The 27,681-nt window shown below is 45.1% G+C and overlaps 1 protein-coding gene across 1 annotated transcript in view; it reads right to left on the bottom strand.

The window, feature by feature from the left end:
* Positions 1-27,681, bottom strand: part of LOC138284946 (baculoviral IAP repeat-containing protein 1-like) — a 579,119-nt gene that overhangs the window by 351,485 nt on the left and 199,953 nt on the right. Inside the window, exons 7-8 of the mRNA XM_069224297.1 lie at positions 24,070-24,189; positions 3,232-3,331 (exon numbers count right to left, since the gene is read on the bottom strand). Of these exons, the coding sequence (XP_069080398.1) occupies positions 3,232-3,331; positions 24,070-24,189 (220 nt within the window). The remainder of the gene's footprint in view (positions 1-3,231; positions 3,332-24,069; positions 24,190-27,681) is intronic.

Here is a 27,681-nt window from a genome sequence, read left to right as displayed (position 1 = left end):
TTTCTTCTAACTAGGTTCCGTCTCAACACATTACATTTTTTGTGGCCTTTCCGAGCAGGGGGATGTGGTGTTCAGACTTGCCACCTTGCCACTGTGAAGCTCGGTCAGCTCAATCTACTCTTAATACAACCTTATTCTGCACATTTTATATACAAGTAAGGAAACGCTTCTTGCATCCCCACGTGAGGGAAGTAGGTCTTAAATCTTATACTGCTGCATTTGATTATCTACAAGGTTTGGGTAATGTAAGTGTGATTGAGACAGTATTGAACCTCATTTTAAGCATTTTAAAATTTGTATCTATCTATCCGTAACTTGAAGCAATTTTTTTAATAATGGCAAATCATATTGGCTGATATTTATATATTTTTTTTACGGTTTTGAGGAAAGATGGTTATAGGCTTTATTTTATGGGATTTGAGTATCTATAGGAGCTGGATTGTCTAAACGTGAGTGAGTCATTATCAAACTTTATCCCAAGCAGTTGAAAAAAGCCAGTTTTATGTATTTGCTAATTTAATATAACATCTTCTTTTTGTAGATGGTAAATTTTAATGTGGGATATATATATATATAATATATATATTGTATGTATCTTGTATGGCACGCTCTAGCCGAATAAAGTATTTACTGACTAACTGACTGACCTGCCCTTTGCTGGTTAGCAGGCTTTCTCTGATGTTTACAAAATCCACCAGAAGTGATGGATCCTATACTGTGATCTCGTATGAGTCCTACCATGTCACATTCAGCACAGGTCCAAAGTCCTAGCTTTTCCAAAATTAGGATTTCTCACCTAAGCTCTTTCTTTCCTATGATCCTCTTCACGCTTCCCATTGCCATACTGTATCGTGCAAGGCCGAAAAGAAACTATATGAAAATAAAGCCAGTGTTTAGGTCAGACTACCTTCAGCTGTCTTGATGACCTCATGTTATGATTTTTTTAAATTACAGTGAGATGAACAGCGGGAAAGCGGGTTTTGGGTGAAGCTCTTTTAGCCATTGGCTTAAATGTGTTTTTTGCATTTTGCAGTTGCTTTGGTCGGCTGTCTATCAACGTCGTAACATCTTAACGATGCTTACGTTGTCTCATTTGTGTTACCATTAGGTTTTGGTGATCGGGCTGAAGCAGTCCCTTTGTTGAGCTGCAGGTGAGGCATAACTTCTAGCGCTACAAAGTGGCAATCACAATTCCTCCTTGCTTCTTGATGTGTTATACTTTGCTGTCACGAAAGCATCTTCACAGCCTTACGGCTTAAACACTCAGTGCTATTACATAGGTGCTGTAAGGATGTTCCATAAACAGTTGTTAGTTCTCAGGCTCTGTTTCACTCACATTCTTTATTCTTTTCTCACCCAAGGCATTTAATATGTTTTAAGCAGTAAATCAACATATGGTAGCAATGGCTTATTTTTTCTCCACTTTGTACATATATGGCACATTCAGCTTTACATAACAACAAACTTTTTTCGTTATACAATATTGCCCCTTTTTAATATAACAACGTTTGCCAATTCCACTTTACGTTTTTACCCATACCTCTCTCTGCATGTGCCCTCTCCCTGCCCTTACCCGCCCCTACCTGCACTTTTCATAGGTGCTTCTCACTTCCTGCTAGCCTTCACCAATCGATCTCTATCTGCACCTTCCCGCCCCCTTCCCAGCCTGCACTTACATGACACACATCTGTTTGCGCCTCGCCCTGTCCACATCTCGGTCCAGCCCTCACGTGTCTCTGTCTGCACCTCTCCCAGCGTGCACCTCTCCTTCCCCAAACCTTTCCCTAACCTTGCTCAGCTTACAAGTCACGCTTCTCTTACCTCTCCCTGCCCGCCAGCCTTAAAGTCTGCACCTCAACCTGGCCGAACCTCTGTCTACCCATACACTTCCCATCCTGCACCTCTGCCCCCCCCATAAGTCTACCCTCCCCCACATGTACCTTTCCTTACATATACTTCCCCCCACCGGCATCTCTACCAAGCTGCACTCAACCTCCACCCGTCTCTGTGTTCGCCCTTCCCAGGCCTCTACCCCTCCATCTCACACCTCTCACCCCGCTGCAGTCCCGCGGCCACACATTTCACTTCAGCTCCTACGGCCTGCACTTCTCTCTCTCTGCAACTCTCCCTGTTTCATTCTCCTGCCAGTATCTCCCTCTCTGTCCGTACCTCTCCTTCCACGTACAACGCCCTGCCCCTACTTTCCCTCCCCTGCAATGCTCCTGACCTCCAGCTCCCCGTGCTTCTCCCTGCCTTCATTTCTCTCAGCCCCATCTTCTTCATACCCTTACTTCTCCCAGAATGCACTTCTCCCTGCTTGGACCTCTCTGCCTAGATCTTATCTGGCCTGCATCTTTCCCAGCCTGCACCTCTCCCAAACTGCACCTCTCGCTGCCTCTAACTAACCTAACCTAACTCTGCCTGCACCTCTTGCAGCCCATAGCTCTGCTTACCCATGCCTTCCCGCCTGCAACCAGCCAGCCAGCCGTCAGTTCTCTGTCCAACCCTCTCCTTGCATCTACCTGGCCCTGCCCACACTTCTCTGCCTCTTCCTCTCCATACCCACACTCCTCACAGTCTGCATCTAGCCCGCGTCTTCCCAATTCACACCTTTCTCAAGCCAAGACTCTCTCTAGCAGCATCTCTCCCAGCTCATATCGTTCCCAACCAGCGTCTCTCCCAGATTGTCTGGCTTTCGACTCTCTCAATCTCTCCCTGCCCAAACCTCTCCCAGACAGGTGTCTCCATCAACTCCTCTATGCCCAGCCCTCTCCCTATTAACACATCTCCCTCTCCCACTCTCAACCTGCTTAAACTCCTCGCTGCCTATATCTTCCCATGCCCACATCTCTCCCAGCCCACACCTTCCATTGCCCGTAACCCCATAGCTTGCACCGACCTTACAATTCTCCTTGCCCATACTTCCTTGGCACACCTCTCTCTACCAAAATCTCTGCTTGCCTGCACCTTTTCCCTTCCAAAATCTGTACACACACATTATTCAGACCTCACATTGTCACAGTCCATAGGCCAGGTTTATAAATGATAATGAAAACTAGACCTATTGAGTTTGCCAACGTTTGGTTCTTTATGTAATTGAAACTTTACTCCATGTGGCCTACTAGTGCTGTATTTCAACATTTTACCAGTAGCCAAGATAACATGGAATGATTGACACCATACATATTCCTTAAACATATAACGAAAAAAATCAATGTTTCACTGTATTACTTTGGGTGGTATTTTTTATGCTCCATCCAGGGATCATCGCCTTTTTCAAAACTGCAAAGTCCAAGTCCACAGCTAAAGCAAATCACAAAATCACTTTCACCTGTGGGAACAAACAGAAACAATGAAAACCACACATGTACAGCTTGTATCCCACAGCTTCTGAAGCCACCTCTCGCCTCTGCGTCTCCCCCACCACCGCTACCCAGAATGGTTGGTCTGTTCCATCTGGAATGCCTCAGAGTTGAAGGTGCGACGTGATTGTAATGCTGTAACATTGAGCTTTTTCATATACAATACGATGTGCATCTAAAGTGAAGAGCACAGATACCCAACAGGTCTAGCCTGTGCTATTTAAAACTAAAATAAATAAATAACTAAGGGCCTCATTTAGAGTTTGGGGGATGGGGTTACTCTATCACAAAGGTGAAGAATAACCCGCCTGCTGTATTACGATCCCATTATATCCTACTGGAATCGTAGTATAGTGGAAAGGAGTAACCCGTCCGCCAAACTCAAAATCAGGCCCTAAGTTAATTTCTGCCCTGGGGACAAGGCATAAATGTGGAAAATATGACAAGGTGTAGGTCAGGAAACATATGGGTTTATTCACCTGGTGATGTACCAAGTGCTGCTAACCCCTGCCAACCACAACTGCACTGTCATCTAGAATGCTGAATACAGCTGCACTGGGGGCAAACCAAGATGAGACAGACAGGGGGATGAAGGGCAAGCTCAAATAATGATGCAAGAAATAGAGACTAAAAGAATATATAACAAATATACAGTCAAGTGCAATAATAAAACTATACTATGTAACAAATCTCCCCTTTTTAAAACAAAACAAAACAACAAAACAAAACAAGGTAGAGTACAATGTAGGGTGCACTAAAGCAATACATAATAACAAGGATCAAATAATTTAGGACTTGGTTTCTAAGATGGTTTTCAAATTCTTTGCAGATATTTGTATCTGTCAGCGATAGAGTAGCGCTCATCTTTGTCTTGGTGAAGATAGAACTAAGATGCAGTTAGGCAGCTTTCCATCTGTTGAGTGAAAATCTCACCAGTACTACAGATTTGGTGAGGAATAGAATGATAGGCATTCTGGGAACTCTACACCTGACCAATGACCACCTCTCCATTTTTATAGTAATGAATGCCCACTTTGACCACTGTGTAGTATTTGTCACTGAATGCTTTTTTAATATTATGGTTGTTAAACATGATTCTATACCATCTTTCTACTCTTCTCGTATACCAGCTTTTATTATGTTGGGTCATGACATTGACCATGTTCAGTATGATAACTTTCATGGGAAGAGTAACACTAGGACATCCCTTGACAACATACCCAAGAATTCTCATTCTAACAAAATCACCTACTTCTGCTTGTGAAGCAGTACTCTTGCTCTGTTAGTCATGCCGTTTTTTAGGCTGTTTTTGTTTACCTTGAACATTGTTCCCGATCTTCCGCTGGGACAACATAAGACCAGAGTCTATCTGGAATCAATGTTCTCATACTCACCAGTGAAAAATCTGAGAAACAGGATGCCTTCTTCTTAGTAAAAATAAAATATAGGCTGACACCCATGGTAGCATCTGCTGCTGTCCTACAGGTATCAATTAAGCCATTAAACTTGCAACATAGTGTTCATGTGTTTTGTATGTTTTCATTTCTTCCATTTTTGTTGAGTTTAATTGTAACTAATTATTCAGCAAACCTTCTATGCAAAATACATCAGAAAGTAAATCCAAAATACTTTTAGTGTTTGGTTGCTCAAAAAATCCTTGTTTCAGGAAACTTGGAATGGTAATCAATAAGAACTAGAGAAATGTGTAAGTGTGTTGGAATTGAAAGGACCAACAAGGTCTAGGGTCAGCTTTTTCCACACAGATTTTTGCCACTGAATATGTAATATAGGTTGAGGTGAAGTAGAATATTTATTCTCACAGCAAACACATATCACATAATGTCACCCAGTTATCAGTACCAGCCTCCATGCAAGGGCACCACAAAAGGGTGCATAACAGATTCCTGAGTTCTGATATGCCCATATGACCTGATGACCTTTTGACTAAGGTTGACCTTATGACTTGACAAGGAATACACTCTCTAAAAACAAAATTGTCTTTTATTCCATGTTCTTAAGCACTATGGCCAGAAGACCTAATTGGATTTGAACGAAGGCCAACTAACATTAACAAGTTGTTTTACTTTCGAAAAAATGGCATCATTAGTATCAGCCGTAAGCCATGCCTCCCGATTAATCCCTCAAAAGGACTGGCCAACTACGTCATGGATAGCAGACACAAAATCAATCTTTTCATCTTCATCTGATCCATAGCACCTATGTGCATCTGAAGGAATGCATGTAAAAAAAAAAGCAGTGCTATTATTTTTCCCAGGGATAAATGTATCTACAAAGTTGGACTCTCGAAGCTTGGCACACAGGTAGACTTTAGAAGCAGTGGCTGACAACACACCTCCAGTTGATAAAATGTTTACTAAGATTATTCCAGGCTTATCTGCCCTTGAAGAAAATTTCCGTGGAGAAATACCTAATGAGCTCAATATTGTAACCATCAAAGTACAATGTATTAACATCAGGGTCTGGCATTTCACACACTACTGGATTATGCGTATATCAAATGGGTTTTTAGTGATCATGGTGAAGGGAGACCCAGAATCTGTTATTATCTCAATGGTCTTACATAACACATTAATATTGCACATTGCCCATGCAAGGACAGGGTCATCCTCTTCTGTTACACTACTGACGCTTCTCAGAACTATAATCAAATCATACCCTTAGTTTTATCACAGCGAACATCTATTTAACCCATGTAAGGAAATGCCTTCTTGCCATGGTTACCCCCTGACTTTTTGTCTTTGCTGATGCCAAGTTATGATTTGAAAGTGTGCTGAGGCCTGCTAACCAGGCCCCAGCACCAGTGTTCTTTCCCTAAAACTGTACCTTTGTCTCCACAATTGGCACACCCTGGCATCCAGGTAAGTCCCTTGCAACTAGTACCCCTGGTACCAAGGGCTCTGATGCCAGGGAAGGTCTCTAAGGGCTGCAGCATGTCTTATGCCACCCTGGGGACCCCCCACTCAGCACTTACACACTGCTTGCCAGCTTGTGTGTGCTGGTGGGGAAAAAATGACTAAGTCGACATGGCACTCCCCTCAGGGTGCCATGCAAACCTCACACTGCCTATGTAATAGATAAGTCACCCCTCTAGCAGGCCTTACAGCCCTAAGGCAGGGTGCACTATACCACAGATGAGGGCATAGGTGCATGAGCACTATGCCGCTACAGTGTCTAAGCAAAACCTTAGACATTGTAAGTGCAGGTAGCCATAAGAGTATATGGTCTGGGAGTCTGTCATACATGAACTCCACAGCACCATAATGGCTACACTGAAAACTGGGAAGTTTGGTATCAAACTTCTCAGCATAACAAATGCACACTGATGCCAGTGTACATTGTATTGTGAAATACACCCAGGAGGGCATCTTAGAGAGGCCCCCTGAAAACATACCCGACTTCTAGTGTGGGCTGACTAGTTTTGCCAGCCTGCCACACACCAGACATGTTGCTGGCCACATGGGGAGAGTACCTTTGTCACTCTGTGGCTAGTAACAAAGCCTGTACTGGGTGGAGGTGCTTGTCACCCCCACTGCAGGAACTGTAACACCTGGCGGTGAGCCTCAAAGGCTCACCCCTTTTGTTACAGCGCCACAGGGCATCCCAGCTAGTGGAGATGCCTGCCCCCTCCGGCCACGGACCCACTTTTGGCAGCAAGGCCGGAGGAGATAATGAGAAAAACAAGGAGGAGTCACTGGCCAGTCAGGACAACCCCTAAGGTGCCATGAGCTGAGGTGACTCTGACTTTTAGAAATCCTCCATCTTGCAGATGGAGGATTCCCCCAATAGGATTAGGGATGTGCCCCTCTCCCCTCAGGGAGGAGGCACAAAGAGGGTGTAGCCACCCTCAGGGCTAGTAGCCATTGGCTACTAACCCCCCAGACCTAAACACACCCCTAAATTGAGTATTTAGGGGCCCCCATAACCTAGGAAACTAGATTCCTGCAACCTAAGACGAAGAAGGACTGCTGACCTGAAGCCCTGCGGAGAAGACGGAGACACCAACTGCTTTGGCCACAGCCCTACCGGCCTGTCTCCCCACTTCAAGAGAAACTGCAACAGCGACATGCTCCCCAGGGTCCAGTGACCTCTGAAGCCTCAGAGGACTACCCTGCATCTAAAAGGACCAAGAGCTCCCAAGGGCAGCGGCCCTGTTCCAAAGAAACTACAACTTGCAACAAAGAAACAACTTTTAAAGGACTGCACGCTTCCCGCCGGAAGCGTGAGACTTTCCACTCTGCACCCGACGCCCCCGGCTCAACCTGCGGAGAAACAACACTACAGGGAGTACTCCCCGGCGACTGCGACCCTTTGAGTAGCCAGAGTTGACCCCCCTGAACTCCCCCCAGCGACGCCTGCAGAGGGAATCCAGAGGCTCCCCCTGACCGCGACTGCCTGCTTCCAAGAACCTGACGGCTGGTAAAGACACTGCACCCGCAGCCCGCAGGACCTGAAGGATTCGACCTCCAGTGCAGGAGCGACACCCAGGTGGCCCTCTCCCTTGCCCAGGTGGTGGCTACCCCGAGGAGCCCCCCCCCCCCCCTTGCCTGCCTGCTTCGCTGAAGAGACCCCTGGGTCTCCCATTGAAACCTATTGCAAACCCGATGTCTGTTTGCACTCTGCACCCGGCCGCCCCTGTGCCGCTGAGGGTGTACTTTCTGTGCTGACTTGTGTCCCCCCCGGTGCCCTACAAAACCCCCCTGGTCTGCTCTCCGAAGTCGCGGGTACTTACCTGCTGGCAGACTGGAACCGGGGCACCCCCTTCTCCATTGAAGCCTATGCGTTTTGGGCACCTCTTTGACCTTTGCACCTGACAGGCCTTGAGCTGCTGGTGTGGTAACTTTGGGGTTGCCCTGAACCCCCAACGGTGGGCTACCTTGGACCCAACTTTGAACCCTGTAGGTGTTTTACTTACCTACAAAACTAACCAATAATTACATCCCCCAGGAACTGTTGAAATTTGCAGTGTCTAGTTTTAAAATAGCTTATTGCCATTGTTGCCAAAACTGTACATGCTATTTTGTTAATTCAAAGTTCCTATGATACCTGAGTGAAGTACCTTTCATTTGAAGTATTGATTGTAAATCTTGAACCTGTGGTTCTTAAAATAAACAAAGAAAATATATTGTTCTATATAAAAACTTATTGGCCTGGAATTGTCTTTGAGTGTGTGTTCCTCATTTATTGCCTGTGAGTGTATAACAAATGCTTAACACTACCCTCTGATAAGCCTACTGCTCGACCACACTACCACAAAAAAGAACATTAGAATTATCTCTTTTTGCCACTATCTTACCTCTAAAGGGAACCCTTGAACTCTGTGCATGCTATTTCTTACTTTGAAATAGTACATACAGAGCCAACTTCCTACAACCCACTTCACTTAACTGGACTACTTCAAGTATGAAATTGTGTTTGATATTCCTAAATAACTTAGTAAAGTGACATATTTTGCCACATATTACAATGTTTGCCTAAATTAGGACGATTCTTGAAAGAGGCTATGCGAAAAAAATCCACAATGATGAGAATACACTGAATTTTTAACTCTTTTCTCTTTGGTGGTGTTGTAGTTTATTCCCTTAATAACAACACCAAAGACTTTGTTTAACTTTTCTATCATTTTTATCATCTTTAACTTCCTTGAACCATAAAAGAGATGTTTAACTGCAGTGACTGTTTTAAGTGCCTCATCTAATTTAGGGTTGCTCAATATCCACAATTGTTTTTACATTAATTTGAAACTTGTGTTGACCATTAACTGCTCTCTAATTATGTCCTTTCAGTTACACAATGTAGCTAAATTTAGGAGTGAGAAATTCTTCAAAAGGTTCTTTACCTTTCTGCCCTCTTGTGTAAAAGAACTGCCTTTCAAAACTGACACTAATGTTGGACTTAAATCCTTTCACTAAGGTTTGCATCAAATTAATTTAAATGACCAGTGTACTCAGCCAGGTCTACTGCAGGTAAATACCTAAAATTGTTGTGGCCTTCAGAACCAAGGCAATGCCATAAAATATATTTTTTCTGTTCACCAGCATTCTATCTGCCTTAATAGCTGTTAAATATGTTAAAATAGTTTTGGGGTTGATTACCTTTTCACTATAGAAATTGCTGAGGAGGTTTAAATTGGATGGTGAAGTAAACCATGAACCAATAAGAACACAATAATGGGTCTACACACAGAAGTAAAACTACACATCAGTAAATCTACTGTTTACAGTTACTACGTTGGTCTATTTAACATTTAAGAGTGTAAGTTATTCACAAATGTAGACACATAATCAACAAACCCTGAAATAGGGGATGGAGTTAGTAAAAAGTCAAATACAATCGTAAAATTACTATCAGAAGTGACAGTATGGCTGTATTTGACTTATGCACATGTGGGGAAGACCTCCACTAACAGGCTGGAGAGCTTCATATGGTAAAGTATAGGCAAAAGTTATAGAAGCTTATTGTTTTTTTTTTTTCTTTAAAAAAAAATAGACAAAATATTTTTAAGTAACATTTAAAAGAAAAATATTTTTGTAATGTTAATTAAAAAAATCCCACCTAAAGTAAAAAAGTATAGTACTTAATGTGCATTTAAAATTAAACTGTGATGTATAGAATTAATTGACAGTATATCCATTAATTTTTACCAAATGTTATTGTTATGCTATTTTTAAAATTTAAAAAAGATTAATAAAATATTTCTAAATTAATTAGAATTTAGAAAGTTATTTGATCATTAATACAAATGTATTATAGTTTTAAACTGTTTAAATAATGTTATTAATTTAGCATTATTTCCTATAGTGTTCTATTTTAAGTCCATATCTAAATTATTTTCTATGTGAGGGTGTTACAGTACCAGTAAGAGGCCAACGGGCTGCTTGACTTACTCCAGTTCTGAGCTGGAGTCCATTCCTGATTCTTTTTGGCCCTTTTAGGCTGCAGTAAATATGCCCCCCATTAACCACCCTACCCTAACCCTATATTATCCCCTCCTTACCCCTCCCACAGCCGATCAACTTTAGCCGTAATTCTTCCCCAGTTTCTATTGTCCCTCCCACATTTACTTCTAGAATGAATACTTGCACGTATGGTGACCTCTACAGTCAGGGCAGTGATCTCCTCCTACATAAGGTAGGAGAGACATAGACCTTTACACATAGATAAATTAATAATATTTTGTAGTACAATAGTCGTACTATTGTAATACTACTAGACACACTAAAAAATGCAGTTTGTGCATGAAACATTTTGGGGGGATCCATCAAGAGGGGAGTCCCAAAAAGCAAAATTCCACGCATATTCAATAGATGTCTTTAAGAAGGGCTACTGCAAAAACTGCTGAAAGGAATTACACCAGTTGTGTCAGGAGGCTAGATTGTAGTACACAGATTTTGCTTTCTGTGAATTGGTGTAATCCATTTAATAGTTTATGAGAAAAGAAGGTTGGAATACAATTATATATCTGGACAGATGGGTCTGCGAGAGGCTCAAGAGACTCACACAGGAATACCAATTTAAATATAGGGTGTTCTGATTGGTCAAAGGAGCTTTATTTAGTTTGGGCCATCTCGCTCCTATGGGAGTCACACTCCCGCAGGAGCAAGCACTATGTGTAAGCGAGCACTCTGATAGGCTGCCAGCAACATCAGGAAAATGCGGCTGATAGCCATTACAGCACTTGAGAGCTTAGTCCTCTGTCCTGAAGTAAAAAATAAAAAGTAATATAAGGGGGCATGCTAGGGCTACCCTGACCCCTAGGTCCTGGGCACAGGGGTAGAGGGGGGTTCCAGAGGGACTCCCCCAGGATCAAAAACAAACAAATTATCAGCAAAAAGTACTGCAACCCTGCAAGACTTTTGTGGGATTGAAAAAAATAGTGGCAGCCAAGCCAAATATATTAATTAGAAGGCCTGGGGAGCCAGACCCCGGGTCGTATTTAATAAGGGGAGGGGCTGCCATGTAGCCCCACTTGCTGAGCCATTAAAGGCCTCGGATAAAATTCATGAAAAAAGGAGAGGGCGGGCACATGGCTCCCCTCTCCGAGCCATTAAAGACCCCAGGGGTTAATCCCCTGGGGCTGATTTCAATAGTAAAGAGGAGGGGGACCACGCGATCCCCCTTCCCGAGCTATCACAGACCCCGGGCAACCCACCCCTGGGTCTAAATTAGTGTATATTGGGATGGAAGCTGTGCGGCCCTTCTCCTCAAGTCTCTAAAGGCCCCAGGGAGCCCATCACTGGGGCTGGAATTAATGAAAATGGGGAGGGGATAGCAGGGCCCCACTGAGCCATCAATGGCCCCAGGGACCCCATTCCCTAGGGTCAGCTCGCATGTTATGTCCCAGGGAGCCATGGGACATAGTGGTTTCCCTGCCTGCACCAGCACGGGCAAGGAAACATGTGTTTGCTCCTGCTTGGGGGTGTATTTTTTAATCTCCAGCCAAGTAGGAGCAAACACAAAGGGAGTCATTATGAATTTGGTGGGTGGAAACATTCATCCACCAAACTCCCGATGAGGATATTTCTGCAATGCTGGCAGTCTCTCCACCCGCCCCACTACACTTTCCCACTGGGATGATCAGCAAAAAACAAGGGCCTGATTAGGAGGTCGGCAGATGGTTTGAACCATCTGCCGAACTTCCAACAGGGAGGTTCCCATTCAGAGTTTCCCGCTAGGCTGGCGGGCGGAAACCAAGGTTTCTGCTAGCCAGCCCAGCGAGAAACTGGCAACAGCATTGTTGCGGGCTCGTAATCAAGCAGGGAGCAATACTGCTGCTGCAGGGTGCACCAGCACCTTGCAATGTTCACTCTCTTCACAGACATTTCTTAGTGGCGGTCTCCACTAGGTAGTTATAGTTAGGACTTTTTTTTACCTCCACCACAGCCCCAGGGACCACCAGCTACCCTGGGCAATTATTCATATATGTGCGGGGGCCATGCTGTCCCCCTGCGCCCATGGACCACCACCTCCCAAGGGCAAATTCCAATGTTTATATGGGGAGGCCCTACAGCTTCCCCCGCCGCCCCTGGGACCACAACCTCACTTCTTATACTGAATGCGGGGGGGGGTGCATCCCCCCACCACCTGCAGACCACCATCTCCCCGGGCCAGTTTTCTAATTGAGTATGGGGAGCCCAGCCCCCTCCCCCTGAGACCCAGAGACCACCACCTCCCGGCGTTATTTGTTTGAGGGAAGCCCCCCTCATTGAGCCACTGATGGCCCTGGGTCGGCTTCTGCTATGTCCCGGGGAGCCCACCCCCGGGACATAGCTGTTTGCTATGACTTGGCAGCAGCTTTGAAGCTGCCGCCAAGTCAGAGCAAACACTTCGGTCCGATAAAGGGAGAGCTTTCAAACAGCCCTCCCGTCAAGGGAGTGGAGGTTTCCTCTGTCTCCCTGCCCGGGGACAGCAGGCAGGGAGACAGAGAAAACAATTGCTCTCACAGAGAGGGAGCTGCTTTAGCAATGCTGGCTCTCGCAGGAGACGAGGGCCACCTGGGACTGTGGGGGCCTTATGGTGCTTGGGTGCCCTGGTCATACGACTGGGCGCTGGGGGATGGGGTCCCTGGGGCAGAGATCAGCATTTGGAGGGAGGCCATGCAGCCCGCCCCCCCCCAAGAAAAAATATAAATAATTAGGCTTTACCCCAGGGGATGGGGTCCCCGGGGCCAAGATTAGCCTAGGGAGGGGGGCCACATGGCCCCCTAAGCCAGGCTAAAAATAATAATTAGGCCACGCCCAGAAGAATGGGGTCGCCAGGTCCAACACTGGCCTGAGGAGAGTGGCTGCGCAGCTCTCCTCCCCCCAAAAAAATTTAATGTTTTGGCAGGGCTGTGGGGGATGGAGTCCCTGGTGCTGAGGGGGGCCTGGGAGGGGGGCCGTGCTGCTCCCCTCAGCAAAAAAATTTAAATGTTTAGGCGTGGCTGTGGGGGATGGGGTCTCCGGGGCCAAGGACGGCCTGGGGAGGGGACGCAGGACTCCCCTCTGCAAAAAAAAATTAAATATTAAGGCTGGGACACGGGTGATAGGCTCCCCGGGGAGGAGAGCAGCCTGGGGAGGGGGGGCATGCAGGGTTGGGTTGTTATAGGGACTGGCCACAGGGACTGGCCGCATGCCAGGCCCTACAGCCAACCCTTCCTGCACATAGCCAAAGGCCATGCGCAGCTCAGGGTTGGGTGGTTAAAGGAGTTTGCCGCAGGTCCTGGACACAGGTTGGGTTGTTATAGGGGTTGGCTGCAAGTTCTGCGGACGACTGTCGCTGCACTCAGCCAAAGGCTCATACAAAACCATAGAAATTCAGTATAGTTAGAGTTCTTTCAAGTAACTATAACTCGCATCCTAAGGTAACTATAACTCACGCCCTCGCCATAGTTTTGTACGAACAAATTCAGAACCTAACTATAACATCCTTGTAACCTTTGTTTTTTCAGTGAATATATATATATATACACACATACATGCATATATATATATATATATATATATATACATATATATATATAGATATTCTGTTCTCAAAATTACAAAATGGCACTGTTACCATTTAAATTATTTTGTACTGCACTTGTAGCTCATTAATGTTCATGTTTATGTACACTTTAGCTCAGGTTGTTGAGTATTATTTAGCCAGCACTTTTATTCTACTTTACCGTTTCTATATACAACTTAGTGCACAAATAAGACTATACTATATAAAAATACTATGTGATATTTATTGCACGAAAATCCACTTTTTAGCATCTTTTCAGGGCATACCCCATTCTAATTTATTTTGTCAGGGGAAACCTCAAGCATGCAAATGCGAGAATTTAATCCTTGTGTAAAATTACTTTACTCTGTCCCTTAAAGTTAGTTCACTGATTGGGTGAGTTAGGTCTTTGTGCAGGTGTGGCTCCACCATATGCGCGGAGGAGCGTCGCCTCTGCCAGCAGCAACCGCTGCAAATCCTTTTACACAGAAAGGATAATAAACTCTGTTTATTATCCTTTCTGTGTAAAAGGGGCGGGGCATTGGGGGTGACGAGCTGAGGGGAGTTGGCCGACTGTCTCGGGCCGGCCAAACACACATGAGCTGTAGGCTCTCTCCAGCCCAGCAACACGTTTGCTGGGCTGGAGAGAGCCTGCACAGGCTCCCAGCCTGTCTGGAACGCCCTGGCTGGGCGCTCTCAGCCAATCCTGACGCTGCTTTGAGCAACGTCAGGATTGGCACAGGGCAGGCTGGGAGCCTGTGCCTGCAGTAGCGACAGGAGAGGAGCTGCGCGTGGCGAGGTCAGCAGAGGTACGTTGTTTTTTTAAAATGATTATTTAGTAATTTTTTTCCTGTGCCCCCCTGCTCCCCCTGCCCCACCCAGCCCTAGCCACGCGAGCCACTCCTGTTTTTGTGGTAAAGTTCTGGTAACCCTTTATTTTAAAGTACCATGTTACCAAGAGCTATTCTTTCATTTCCGCTGTTCATGTAACTTGGTATCTCAAAATATGTAGTATTATGCTCTTAATCTTTCATTTCTAAGTGCTTTGTCCCAGATACACATAACCTGTGATCTTTATACTGTGCACTGAAATGTTATCTTTAAGTCTTTTTAAGTTGAGTGGCAGTGAGTCATACCTTTTTAAGCTAATCGCACTGTTGCATGCTTTTTATAGTTCCTTGGAAAAATATGTGATTTTCAAATCAGGATCCCATTCCCTTTGTGTGAAGATCTTTGTCATTGAGAATTCTGCGCAGAGGAAAGGGAATCGATTATGCTAATGCACATTTTTTTCCCTACACAGGGATGTTTTTCCCCATGGAGAAACCCCTTCCTGTACACTGCATTCAAAGTAGGAATCGATCCATTTCCTCTTCCACACTAACACAGGATTTATGCTGGCTTCTTTCCAGATTGGAAAGAGAAACATGAGACGTTTGTGAAGGCTCACACATGTACTTCCATGTGAGTGTTGACAAACATCCAAGACTAACTAAGCATTGAAACTTCCAGGAATGTCTTGGATACCAGCTGTTAAGTAGGATTTCTGGGTGCCATGATCACTGCGCTCATGGCAGAAATGTCTGCACCTGTAAAATAACCTACTGGATCTTTGTGAATTACTGGCAGGTTTAAGTGAGGTAAATTCAGTTGTAAACCTAGGTTTACAACAAAATTTACTTTTTGAATTCGCCCCATATTCTCTGTCCTATAGGATAAAATGTCAACTGTAGCCATAAGAAGATAAAGAACGCCTATGTGATAAGGAATGAAGCAAACAGCTTTTGGTGACGTTGCATCATATAAAGATGTTACAATGCGGACAAACAGCGCAAAAGGCTTTTACACAATTTTCGCTATTTGCTTAGTAATACCTTTCATGTCTGAAGAAAAGAGAAAAATTAGAGCCTGATTTAAAATCCGGTGGACAGGGTACGCCACAAACGTGATGGAGAACCCTGTCCACCAAACCCTTTGTCCACCCAACTCATTTAGAGATGGGTGTACCGTAATTATTCCATCTACAGAGTCCTCATTGGCCCCATAGAAGGAATACTTCCTCTTGCAGGGCTGACGGGGTACGTGCTGTCAGAGGAAGGACTTGACTCGATCTGCTCTATTTAGAATGTAGAGTGTAAAGTCTTTTTTTCGTATCTGTCACAGATAGGGTTTTCTCGGGCAAAAAAACCTGGCAGTAAGAAACATGAAAAAATACAATAATGACCCCCCGCCCCAACACATATCAAAACACATGTTTTTGATTATTTTGTTTTAAAACAAACTCCAGATTTGGGAGCTTGTTATTGAAAAACAAAGAAGTTTTGAAAAGCTTGACAGCAGTTTGTTATAGCTGATAGTACCACCCGTCAAACTTTGCCTACATTGACTGAAACCACCATGATGGTGGCTCCTGTCAATGTAGAGAGCTGTCTGGAGGGTCAGAAGACAACTCTACATTTGGCAGGCGGAGCTCCCTCTAGGTGGTGAAGGTACTGTGCTCCATCATCCAAATTTGGTAAACTCCATCTGCCAAACTCTTAGTCAGTCTCTTAGTTTGTTCTGTTTTATTTGACCAGCAAAGCAGAGCATAATTAAATCATTCCTTATTATAGTGCAATTGTTCACAAATCCTTTGTGGATTATTTCTTCTGTTGTGTGATGACCCAGAATTGTACAAAACCTTAATACACATCAACATTCTACTATCTGCCTCCAACCTCTGATGCACCAGAAAAGGTGACCAAAATCATCAATTATTACACTCAAGGACAGATACTGGGAAGCAATGCATGTAATTAAAGTACAGCATATTGGAATTCAAATAGTACATTCATCATTGTTGATAAAGTTTGATGCAGGAAGTTTTGTAACATGATAAACTGCAATATTGTTAAGTTATAAAATGCACGTTAAAAGTTTACATTTATAGCGGCAGTTATACATGGTTTTACGGTTGTATTAAGGGTAGTTTCATTACCACTCTCCCACTTTCACAGATGAAAATATGGGTAACTTCTCACCCTCTTCCCTTCTCCTACATTAAGACGCAGCAATGGTGATGCCCCGGGAGGGTGCTGGCTCTGCAGACTCTCAGCCAGAATAGCCAACAGGTGCAGAATCACAACAAAGGTGTCCAGAATCACAACAAAGGTGTCCATGCTGGGAACAGGGAGACCCATAGCAACAACCTGGACCTCTAAGCCTACTGAAGGGATTTCTCTCCTGGCCTACCTGGCTGATGGTACTGGACTTCAAGTCCCAAATATAAACATTTTCTCACCTTGCATTCTCATCAAAGCCAGAGTTTGGATCTATCTAATGGTAGAACAGCCAAGCTTTCTCATGGCTGCTTTGTAAATACAGTTATAGGTAACTAGGAGCCTTTGAAAGCGAGGGGCCTGGGGTAAACAACCCCAGTTTCCCACATTATGACAGCACACCATGGAGGCATTTTAAATCTAAACAAAGCGTACACATGTGCCACTTCAGAGCTTTGTAATTAGGAGGTTACAGGTTGGACACACCATCGACAAACATGCTGAAGTAATTTACATGTAAATACTTTTTAGCCATCAAGACAGTCACCAAGATGAGGAAAAATTGTTTAACAACGTGCAATATTGTACAGCATGGAACTCTTGCTAGAGTTGTTGACCCATCTGTGAACATTTGAAACTGGCTGTAGGGCAAGCTTACCCATCATTACAGCTGCACGAGGAATGACGGCCTCAAACTTTTTCACTTCCATGAACAGTGTGTGTTCTCGTCCTCAGTCTAAGGTGTCCTTTTATTCCTAATTATTACATTTGTATGCCTTTAACACTATTATCTGTAGGCTTGATGTTAATATTAATATACCATATGGCATTTGCACAATTAGCATAGTACTGCAAAACTACTTAAAGTCCTTCCTCCTGTCTTGCTTCTATGGATATGAGGGATGTAGGCGAGCGTGAGTGATGCAGAGCGGAGGTTCCTGGTTGGTTGGTGGAAGCGCAAAAGGTGATTGAGGTAGGTGGGACCCTGGTTGTGAAATGCCTTGTAGGCAAGGAAGAGCAACTTGAACTGGCAGCACTTCTGCATGGGGGAGTCAGTGTAGTTTTTAGAGGTGAGGTGTGATGTGCGTGTGGCAAGGAAGATTGAGGATTAGTCTGGAAGCAGCGTTTTGTCTGGTTTGCAGCTTGTGTAACAGGTGTACAGAGATGCCATAGTAAAGCAGATTGCCATAGTCCAGTCAGCTTGTGATGAGGTTCTGGGTAATCTCTTTTTGAATTCAGGAGTGAGCCATTTGATGATTTTTTTGGAGCATGCAAAGTATGTGAAAGCAGGCAGAGAAGACAGTGCTGATTTGATGTCTCATGGTGAGGTTGATGTCCAGGATGATGCCCATGTTTCTGCCATGGTAAGGGGCTGAGATCTAGTTCTTTGGACCACCAGGAGGAGTACCAGTGATTAATATCAACACTTCTGTCTTCTCAGCATTGAGTGTGAGGTAGCGGTCTCTCATCCAGTTGGCCACATTAGTCATGCACATTTTGAAATTACTTTTGGTGGTGTTGGTGTCTTCTGAGAGGTATAGGATGAGTTGGGTGTCGCCAGCATAAGAGATGATGTTGACTCCATGGGTCCAAATGATGCTTGCTAGAGGGGTCAAGAATATGCTGAAGAAAGTGGGGTTGAGTCAAGAGCCTTGCGGGACTCTGCAGATGAAGTCCTTTGTATTCTTCCAGTCAGGAAGGTGGCTATCCACTTGTGGGTCCTTGGATTCTGATTCTGTGGTGTATGGAGAATAGTGTGTTGCAGGAGACTATGTTGAAGGGGGTGGAGAGGTCCAGGAGGGTGAGAGCAGCAATGTGGCCTCGATCCAGTATGGTGCGCATGTCGGCTAAAGCTGCAATGAGGGCTACCTCGTGCTGGGAAAACCTGATTGCAAGTTGTCTGGGAGTTTGTAAATGTTCAAGGTAGTGGGAGAGCTGACGTTTGATGGCCTTTTCTTTGACTTTGGCTAGGAAGGGGAGCAGGGAAATGGGTCGGTAGTTGCTGAGGACTTCCGTGTGTGCAGATGGTTTCTTTAAGAGCGGGATGACTTTGGCGTGTTTCCAGACATCCAGGAAAGTGGTTTTAGCAATGGAGGTGTTGATGACGGTTGTGAGTGCCATGCTTATCGAGGGTCATAGCCGCTGTGTCTTCGTTTCTCATCGGGGTCCACTCTGTCAGTGGGGTGACCTTAGTGGTGGAGGACAGAGGTGAGACTGGGCATGGTTGAGAGTCTAAGTTCCTACAGATGTTATCTTGTTGTGGAAGAAATCAGAGAGGTGGTTGCAGAGTCCTTGTTATGGGGGATGGAGTTGGAGGTGGCTTCTGGATGGGTGAATTCCTTAATGATGGTGAAGAGCTCTTTATATTTGTTGTTGCTGGCTTCAATCTTCTGAGTTTTCTTCTTGGTCTCTTTCAGTTTATGGTGGTAGCTCCAGAGTGAGATATTGTAGGCTTACCTAAAGGTGGGCTCTTGTGAGGTTCTCCATTTTCTTTCTAACTGTTTGCATCGCCTCTTGATCTCTCTGAGTGCATCAGTGTACCAGATCACAAGTTTGATTTTCCTCTTTGAGTTGGCAGTTATGAGGGGTGCAAGGATGTTGGATCTGGTGGAGATCCAGTCATCGAAACAGTCCACTTTTCTGTTGGTGTCATCGCAGAAGATGAGGGATAGAGCTGGAGGGTGTTGAGCCATGTGACTTCAGTCATCTTCTTCCAGCTGAAGCTGGGGGTAAATATCCTCTCCGTCGGTGTGGTGAGTGTGATCGAGATGTTGAAGAGTATGATGAAGTGGTCCCTACAAGTGAGAAGGAAGATGTGGCTGACCTTGTCACTGGAGGTAAAGATGGGGTCTGGGGTGTAATCTACAGCATGCATGGACCCTTTCACGAGCTGAGTGAGACTGATGTTTGAAGGCTGTCTAGTAGGTCTGTGATCTTGGGGTCTGTGGGGTCATCAAGATGGAAGTTGAGGTCACCTAGGAGTATGAAGTCTTTGGAGTTTAGGGCAAATGGGGTGATGTGGTCAGTGAGGATGTTGCTGAAGTTGCTCTGGGATCCCTCGCCAGTATGCGAGGATCTCGCTGATGGCCAACAAGTTGCATTTTACCCCCCTCAGAAGTGGCCAAGAATTTAGGGGTGTACATTGACATCCATCTGTCCTTCAAATCCCAAATCTTAGCAGTGGTTAAAATCTCCTGTTGGATACTGAGGATGTTGAGAAAAATTCTTAACCTGCCCTAGGAAGCCCAGAGAACAGAAGTCCAGGCTCTGATCCTCTCAAGATTGAACTACGCTAACATTCTGTACCTGGGAGTCCCAGGCTAATTAACTCAGAGACTGAAAATGATACAGAACACAGCTATTTTTGTTTAAACTTGCCAAACACACCTCAATCTCCCACCACTGTAACCAATTGCACTGACTACCAGTGGGAAAAAAAGTTTATTTTTAAAGCTCTGACGGTGGCACATTCTGCCCTCTACAAGACTCGTCCCAAATACCTGTCCAGAAGGTTAGTAGAATACTGTACTAAAAGACCTCTACATTCACAGCCTGCCCATATTCCCTAAACTAAACAGAAGAAGTGGGGCGGTTTCAGTGTGCTCAGTTATGGCAGCCAAGTACCAGTACAAGCTCTCTCTGCTACTAAGGTGCATCCCAGAGAAGAACCTATTTTGATAACAACTGAAAACACATTTATTCAAACAGTAGGGTGGTTGATATTTTCCTTTTGGCCACCTGCCTCAGGGCTGGGACACTCTTGCAGTAGCTGTGTGCTTTAGAAATCCACTCATTCATTCATGGTAGGTTTGCGATCCATCAGGAGCTTGAAATGTGGTGCTCTAAGAAAGCAGTTTTTGGGTCGCTGGTGGTGGTGTATTTGATGGTGTCTCTGTGGATGATGGCGATGCCACCACTTGGTTTTGTGGTTCCGTCCCGGAGCAGGATCTTGTATGCTGGTGGGATGGCATTAGGGATGTCAGGGGCAGATGAAGGGTTGAGCCAGGACTCAGTGAGGAAGACGAGGTCTGGTGCCTGGGAGTGGATGAGGTGCTGGACCTCAAGTTGCGTGATTGTTGAGAGAGTGTGTTGAGGAGCATGCATGTGAGTGATTGCTGGTGAGCAGATGAGCCTTTGAACGAAGTGTGGGTAGTGGAGTCAGGAGTGGTGTTGTATGAATGGGTGTTGTTGGAGGGCGGAAGAGTATGGCCACAGGTGAAGTGGTAGTGTAAGCATGTGAAAGGATTGACCTTGGAGTGGGGTGAGGTGAAGCAGCAGGGGTCTTGGAAGTGTCCGAGGTTGCGACAAAGGAATTCCTTGGGGTAGTGTTTGTGGGTGACCAGAGGACCAGTGTTCCTGGTGCTGGGAGTGGCCCATGCATGGACAGGTGCAGACGGGTATGCCATTGGTAAGGGATGGAACACGCAGAAACTAGACTGGGCTAGCCCAGGAATTGATCCAGGCAGAGGAACAGCCAAGCCGTGGGTCACTGGGTGCCCAGGTGCCTACTCAGTGTGGTCACGCTGCAGCCTGCATTAAGAAGGTCTTAGGGTGAGCCGGGCTAAGGATCAGTGGGACCAGGGAGGACAGGAACTGGGCAGCGGCGGTGCAGGCAGCAAGCAAACAAGCAGGTAGCAACAGGAACGAGGCAGCAACTAGACTAAGCCAACCCAGGAACTGGTCCAAGTGAGGGACAGGCAAGGTGTGGCTCACTGGGTGCCCAGGTGCCTGGTATGTAACAGCTGGACATGTAAAAGTTAAGGTTCACTATGTCCTAACAGTGAAAACACCTAAGAGCTATTTTCATTGTAGCACGGCTAGTTTTTTCAGCAGTAAAACTATAGTTTATATTATTCTACTTATCCTACATTATGATGGTAATTTTGGGTTGGTAACAGCTTGAGAAATATTTCAAGGACTCTTCTTACTATTAAAACGAAATCTAATTTAATGCTGAAGTCAAAGTTTATCTAACTATTAAGGAAAAAGTACTTTAGGACATTTACCTTTTCCCTGCCTAAAGCCTCTCAGGTTTTTAATGTAATTATTTCAACTGTCACATTGCAGCTGATGCACTACCTGTAGTGAGGTGTGAATTGCCCCCATAACAGTGAAAAAGATCCTTGGGTGTGGGAGGGTGTTGCCCTTCCCATGACAAAATGGCCTGGGGAATGTTCCTAGGCACTTGATTAACTTCAAAGAAGGCTTACCCTGTCACAGGCAGATGTAGCTCACACCTGGGCCGGCCCCATTTTTTGCCCTTCTAGTCAGTCTGGCACCAATCCCTGTGGGAGGGGTAGCTACCCCAGAACTGGTGTAAAAAGACCACAAGGAAGGAGTTGCCCATTTAAATAGCCGTCGACACAGTAAGCTCTAACCAAGAGAAGAAAGGTTCAGACATGCTAGATTTAGAGAGAGAGAGGCACTGTGACATAGTTTTCACTACCACACACACAAAGTTCTGAAAAAGTAATTAGAATCACCCCTGGGAACATGTATGCCTTTTTTAGGGCGTAGCCAAGAGTCACCCTTACCCACACGCTGGAACTGGGCATAAAAGTGGTATCTACAGCACCCTCCTCAGAACACTGTTGGACCAGAGGAATATTAAGAAGAGTAAAACTCTGCTGTTGGAAGACCTGGGAAGACTGGGATCCTTGTGCCCAGGACCCTTGTACCCAGGACCCATGAAATGACTTGAAAGGGCATATGGCTGACCTTATGCGTGAGCTACAGGAATGCAACAAACTTCAAAAGACCTAATTCCTGCAATTCCTGTTGACCAGTTCCAACTGCACTGGTTCTGGGCACTGCTGATGGTCTCTGCTTCTGCTGAAGTGAGTCTTGACCCCTCAAGTGCTGTCCCCAAGGTCTTAGACCCTTGGATGTACTCAAAGTGAACTCCTTCCCTGTTTACTTCCAAAACCTGGAACTTAGAAACTTTTTGACAGGTTTTTGCTCTGAGAACCGGCTGCCCAGCAGATCATGTGCATTGCCTTTTGTTCTGAGTTCAACATAGCTCCCACTACATTCTTCACGGCAGCATTTCTTTCATTTAGTTGAATGAGCCTGATGAGGTTTCAGTACTAAAAATACAGGGACATAGCCAGAAAGGGAAACATAAAGGTATATGACTAGAGCACCATCTCTTACTGAACATATGTTTTCCTCATTCACCCTTAATCCTATTAGTGTACCTTGAAATTTCCACCAGTCACAGATTTTCAGGCTTTGCCCTTGCCAGGTCAGGTGATTGTTCCTACAGGATCATATTCCCGTTGTGTGGGATTCTTCAGAGTAAAAATGCCTGCAAAAGGTGAATAGGGACCCATGGGCAAATGCACACTTTTTTCTCTGAGGGGAAAAAAACTTTTCCATAGAGAAATCCCTTTTCCTATACCCCAAACAAATCTGGAGCTGATCCATTTCCCTTCCCACACCACAAGAGCAGTTCCGCAAGAGTAGCGCTGGAGTGACTGTCTGACTCATTCTAGGATGGAAAGGGAAGGGATGGCAGTTTAAGAATTCTGACCAGTGCCCATGTTTGTGACCATTCCGAGCTTACAAAGCAATTTGTGTCTTGGAACGCTCTCTTCCCATTCCTTGCATGAGATTTACAAATGTCAATCTCCCAACATTCATGGTGGAGATCTCCACACTCATAATTGTGTTTACAACTCCAAGGAATCGTTTTGGGAATTCAAGGAAGGCATATAAAATGTAAATTCAGTCATAAACATATGTCCAAGTCAAATCTATCTTTGTGAATAGGCCCATAATATTTATCAGTGAGGAGACAACACGACAACCAATATACACAGAAACGTGCAATGGGAAAGCTACGTGCTACATATAAACTATATATATAAAGTTTGTCAAATATATTTTGTGCTAAAGCATGCAAATGACTATATTCTGTTTTAAAGAACAGAAAAAGCTTGGGTAAGATAGATACATATGGAAACAAAGGGCCACCGAAAGAAAAGAGAGATCCTTGATGAAATAAACAAATGACAGGATACATCCATCAAATCAAAACGGGAGATTAGCTATGAGAAAATAATGTGGTTAATTGGCAGATATCTGCAAGTGTATCAATAGTTCTCGCTGATGTATTAAACTTTTCATAAGACCATTTCTTGACAAATCTCAAAACCTTCAGAAAACTGAGGACACGTATTTACCTCTGTAGAAAAATCCTACTTTTGCAAGCACGGCTGGATCTGCATGTGCTTCCTCTGGCCAATTTCTGAAAGACTTTAGTCGAATCTCTTCATCTTGATAGAGGTTTGAAATGGTTGAACCTTTTAGAGAAAATAAACAAAGTCTTAAATGGCTGAAGGTTTGGATCACCAACTGAAAAAGCATTTTTTCAGCTGTAAGCCAGAGCTAGTGGCTTTGCTAATTATTTGCTAACTGGCTAATTTGCTAATTGGCTTTGCTAATGCAAGCCTTTCCTTGGATTTAAGACATGAGTGATGAAAATGCCTGAATTAAACGAAAGTGACAATCTGTGAAGTTACAATTTTGGAACCAGTAACTATGGGCCCACGTCCTGGTTTCCTTACTAGTAAAATGTGGAACCCTGGACAAATGATTCAGTATCCCACCACATTTCCTTGCTAACATATTGGACTGGCTGACAATTTGGTACACTACTAAATAGAAAGCATCGAATGATCTTGTGCTTTATGAATCCTGAATCCCTACATTTAAAACTATCACAGAAGGAGGTACTGCAAGCCATTAACATTATCATCAAACTCTCCTAGGTTGAAAACCATTTTGGTAAATACGCAAACGAGGAATTCATAAAAGTTAGGGCTAACTTTGTCATTACAAAAAACAGTCCTGTGCAATAAATAGTATTGTTTGCCCCTGTGCCAGTCTAAATCCTGGGCCTCATCTTTTCCTGTTCCGGTGCAACATTCACTATTTTCTGCCTCGCCATATGTGCATAAAGCTGCAAGGGGCTCTAAAGTGTGTCAGGTGTGTTGCATTTCCCACCTGACAGTAGGCGCGGGGAACGCACTCCAGTAACGACAGGACACCAAGCTGGATTTTTGCTGCCCCCGCAAAGACCGGAGTCACCTTTATTTCCTCGCCCCTTACATCAGGGGACTACACCACTTGTAACCCACAGGCCGAGGTAAGCACGGCATGGTCTGGGGAGGATCCCCCTCCCAGTTAGACCAGTCCATGCTGCAACATGACATTCCTCCTTTACCACAAACAGAAATAAGGAATAACAAAACCCAAGACCCTTCTGAAAAACAGAATTAAAATATCTACAATGAACCCAGCATATCAAACATGTCTTCACAACATCTCCTGCACTCCCGTATCCCTGCAAAAAAAAAAGGTTCTGCACACCGCCTCATTAGGTCATTATGAAATCTCGTAGCTTACTGGACAGTAATGGTCTAGGCCGGAGATGGTATCTCTCAGCCCCAGCCCACAGAGGAACACTCACCACAGTCTCGGCAGAACCATCTAGTCCTGATGCCTCTGGCTAACGACCACCCTTGCCTCCATCAGATGTGACACCTTGAGAGCCCCCATTATTTTCTAAACACTTGCCTCGAGGTGTAGTGATCTCCAGCTCCGGGGTGCCTAGGCAAGTATCCCCCAACTCTTGGCCATCAGAGTCAGTGGGTGGTGGTGAAAGATCAGTAGCTGTAGTGGCCATGTCAGATCGGTATTGTTTGAAGAATGATATGTGGCGAGTCACTGACTCGTGGCCCTTTTGGGCAGTGACCAGGGTGCCTCTGATCCTCACAGCAGTCCACGGCGTCATCTCAAACGGGAGTCTAAACTTCCCACCTGGATGTCTATTCCGGACCAACACCTGGTCACCCACTTGCAGAGACACTGATCTCGCTCATCTCTTCCTTGACATTCGTTCATTGGCAGCTTTACGTTAGCACAATCTTTCACTCGCTTGCTCCTGCAGGGCCTTGGATACCTCGCATTGCGGAATGGTGTCTTCTATCTGTCTGTTCATACACAGAGCACTAGGTGATATATTTGTGGTAGTATGAGGGGTGAGTCTATACTCTCTCAGGAATGCGTACAAAGCACAGTCAACATTGTGGGTGTTAGCCACCGCTATCCTCAATACTTTATTCAGGGTTCACACGAAGAGTTCGGCCTCACCACTGGCCTGAGGCCAGCAGGGTGTGATCTTCCTATAGACAACACCATGCCTCGCGAGGTATTCTGCAAACTCTTGACTAGAAAAAGGCGGGCCATTGTCCATTCTGTGTGGTTCTGAATTAGACCATGAGTGGCCGTGACTTTTTCCAAATGAGGGATGACCGGCCCGCCATGGTTGTGTCCAGTATTTCCACCTCAGAATATTTGGAAAAGTCATCAATTACCACCAGCATGTGCCACCCGTCAGGCAAAACACCAGGGCTGTTTGGGCTTCCAGGTAACCACAATCGGCGAAACCCATTGAGTGGGTCCCTCTACTTTCTCAACAATGCCAGCTGTTTCCAGTTTTCATAACTCCTCCTCCATTTTAGGGCATAGATGGAAAGTGACCCTGCAATGTTTCAAGGCCACTGGCTGTATGGATTTGTCAATGTGAAGACGTATTAATCTTTCTTTCAGACACCCAATTCCATGAACAGCTCGGAATATTCAGCTATCAACCCTTCAATGTTTTCTTGATGCACGCTGAATGCAAACGACACCAGACCCAGCTGCTCTGCTGTTTGGCAGCTCAACAGCATGTCTGACCCTATCTTGGTGACGTAGATGTTGGTGCTAACCATTTGAGCCTCGTGCATAATGTCAGTTTTGAACACTCCTGCTAGAGGAAGTGGAATGGATGACCCAAACACTTTGGTGGTGGTGGTGTGAAGTATCGGTTTAAGTTGAAGGTTCTTCATCACCTGGAGAGCCATGATGTTGATGGAGGCTACCGTGTCTATTAGCGCCACCACTGGCTTGCCTCCCACCACTGTACTGCATTTAGGGATGCTTTTCCTAGGACGGCCTCCCGGTTGCATAGCATGTATTACATGTATGACGCCTTCTGATTCATCGTCATTCATATCCCCATCACCTTTGTCTGATATTTGAATTTGTGCCGCCTGCACTGTCTTGGGTTGGTTTGACTTCTTGGAGGAAGCGGATCTGCACAACTTGGCGAAGTGGTGTGGTTTGTTACAATTTGTACACCGTTTCCCCTAGGCAGGGCACTGTCCTTGATGAGGGTAGGACACTCCACACATATAGCATGCTCGTGTCACTGCACTGGACTTCATGCGTGACTTCTTTCGATCCACCAGGGCCGTGATAACCGCATTCACTGGTTCAGTCTTAACCAATTTTTGCAGGGCTGCCTCCTTATGGGCTGCGCGTGCTTTTGATAACTCCTTGTATCTCCCCAGTGTGAGCATATTGGCCATTGACATTCCCGGGACTTGTAAAATGTTGTCCCTCAGCTTGACCGAGGGACAGCCTTGTATAAATTGAGCCCGAATCTCGGCCTCCACATCTGGCAGGGTACAGGTTCTTGCCAATTCTCGAAGTCTCACATAGAAGGTATCCACCGACTCCTCAGGAAGTTGTCAAGCCTGAAGTAGAAGGAACCTTTTGTAATCTGGTTGGCTAGTGGCTCAAAATGGGCTGTGAGGGCTCTCTTTAGCGATTGGTATGTGAAAGGTGGCCCCTCTTCTGTGATGGACTTACTTATCTTGTGGATGGCCGCCCCTCCTAGATGTAAGAGCATGGGACGGTGTTGGTCATTGTCCAGGGCGACGGCTGCAAAGTACGTTTCCAGTCTC

The sequence above is a fragment of the Pleurodeles waltl genome, chromosome 1_1 (genome assembly GCF_031143425.1).
Source record: "Pleurodeles waltl isolate 20211129_DDA chromosome 1_1, aPleWal1.hap1.20221129, whole genome shotgun sequence".
Classification (NCBI taxonomy): domain Eukaryota; kingdom Metazoa; phylum Chordata; class Amphibia; order Caudata; family Salamandridae; genus Pleurodeles; species Pleurodeles waltl.
Note: the sequence above shows the minus strand (reverse complement) of the source record. Positions and strands in the feature narration are given on the sequence as shown.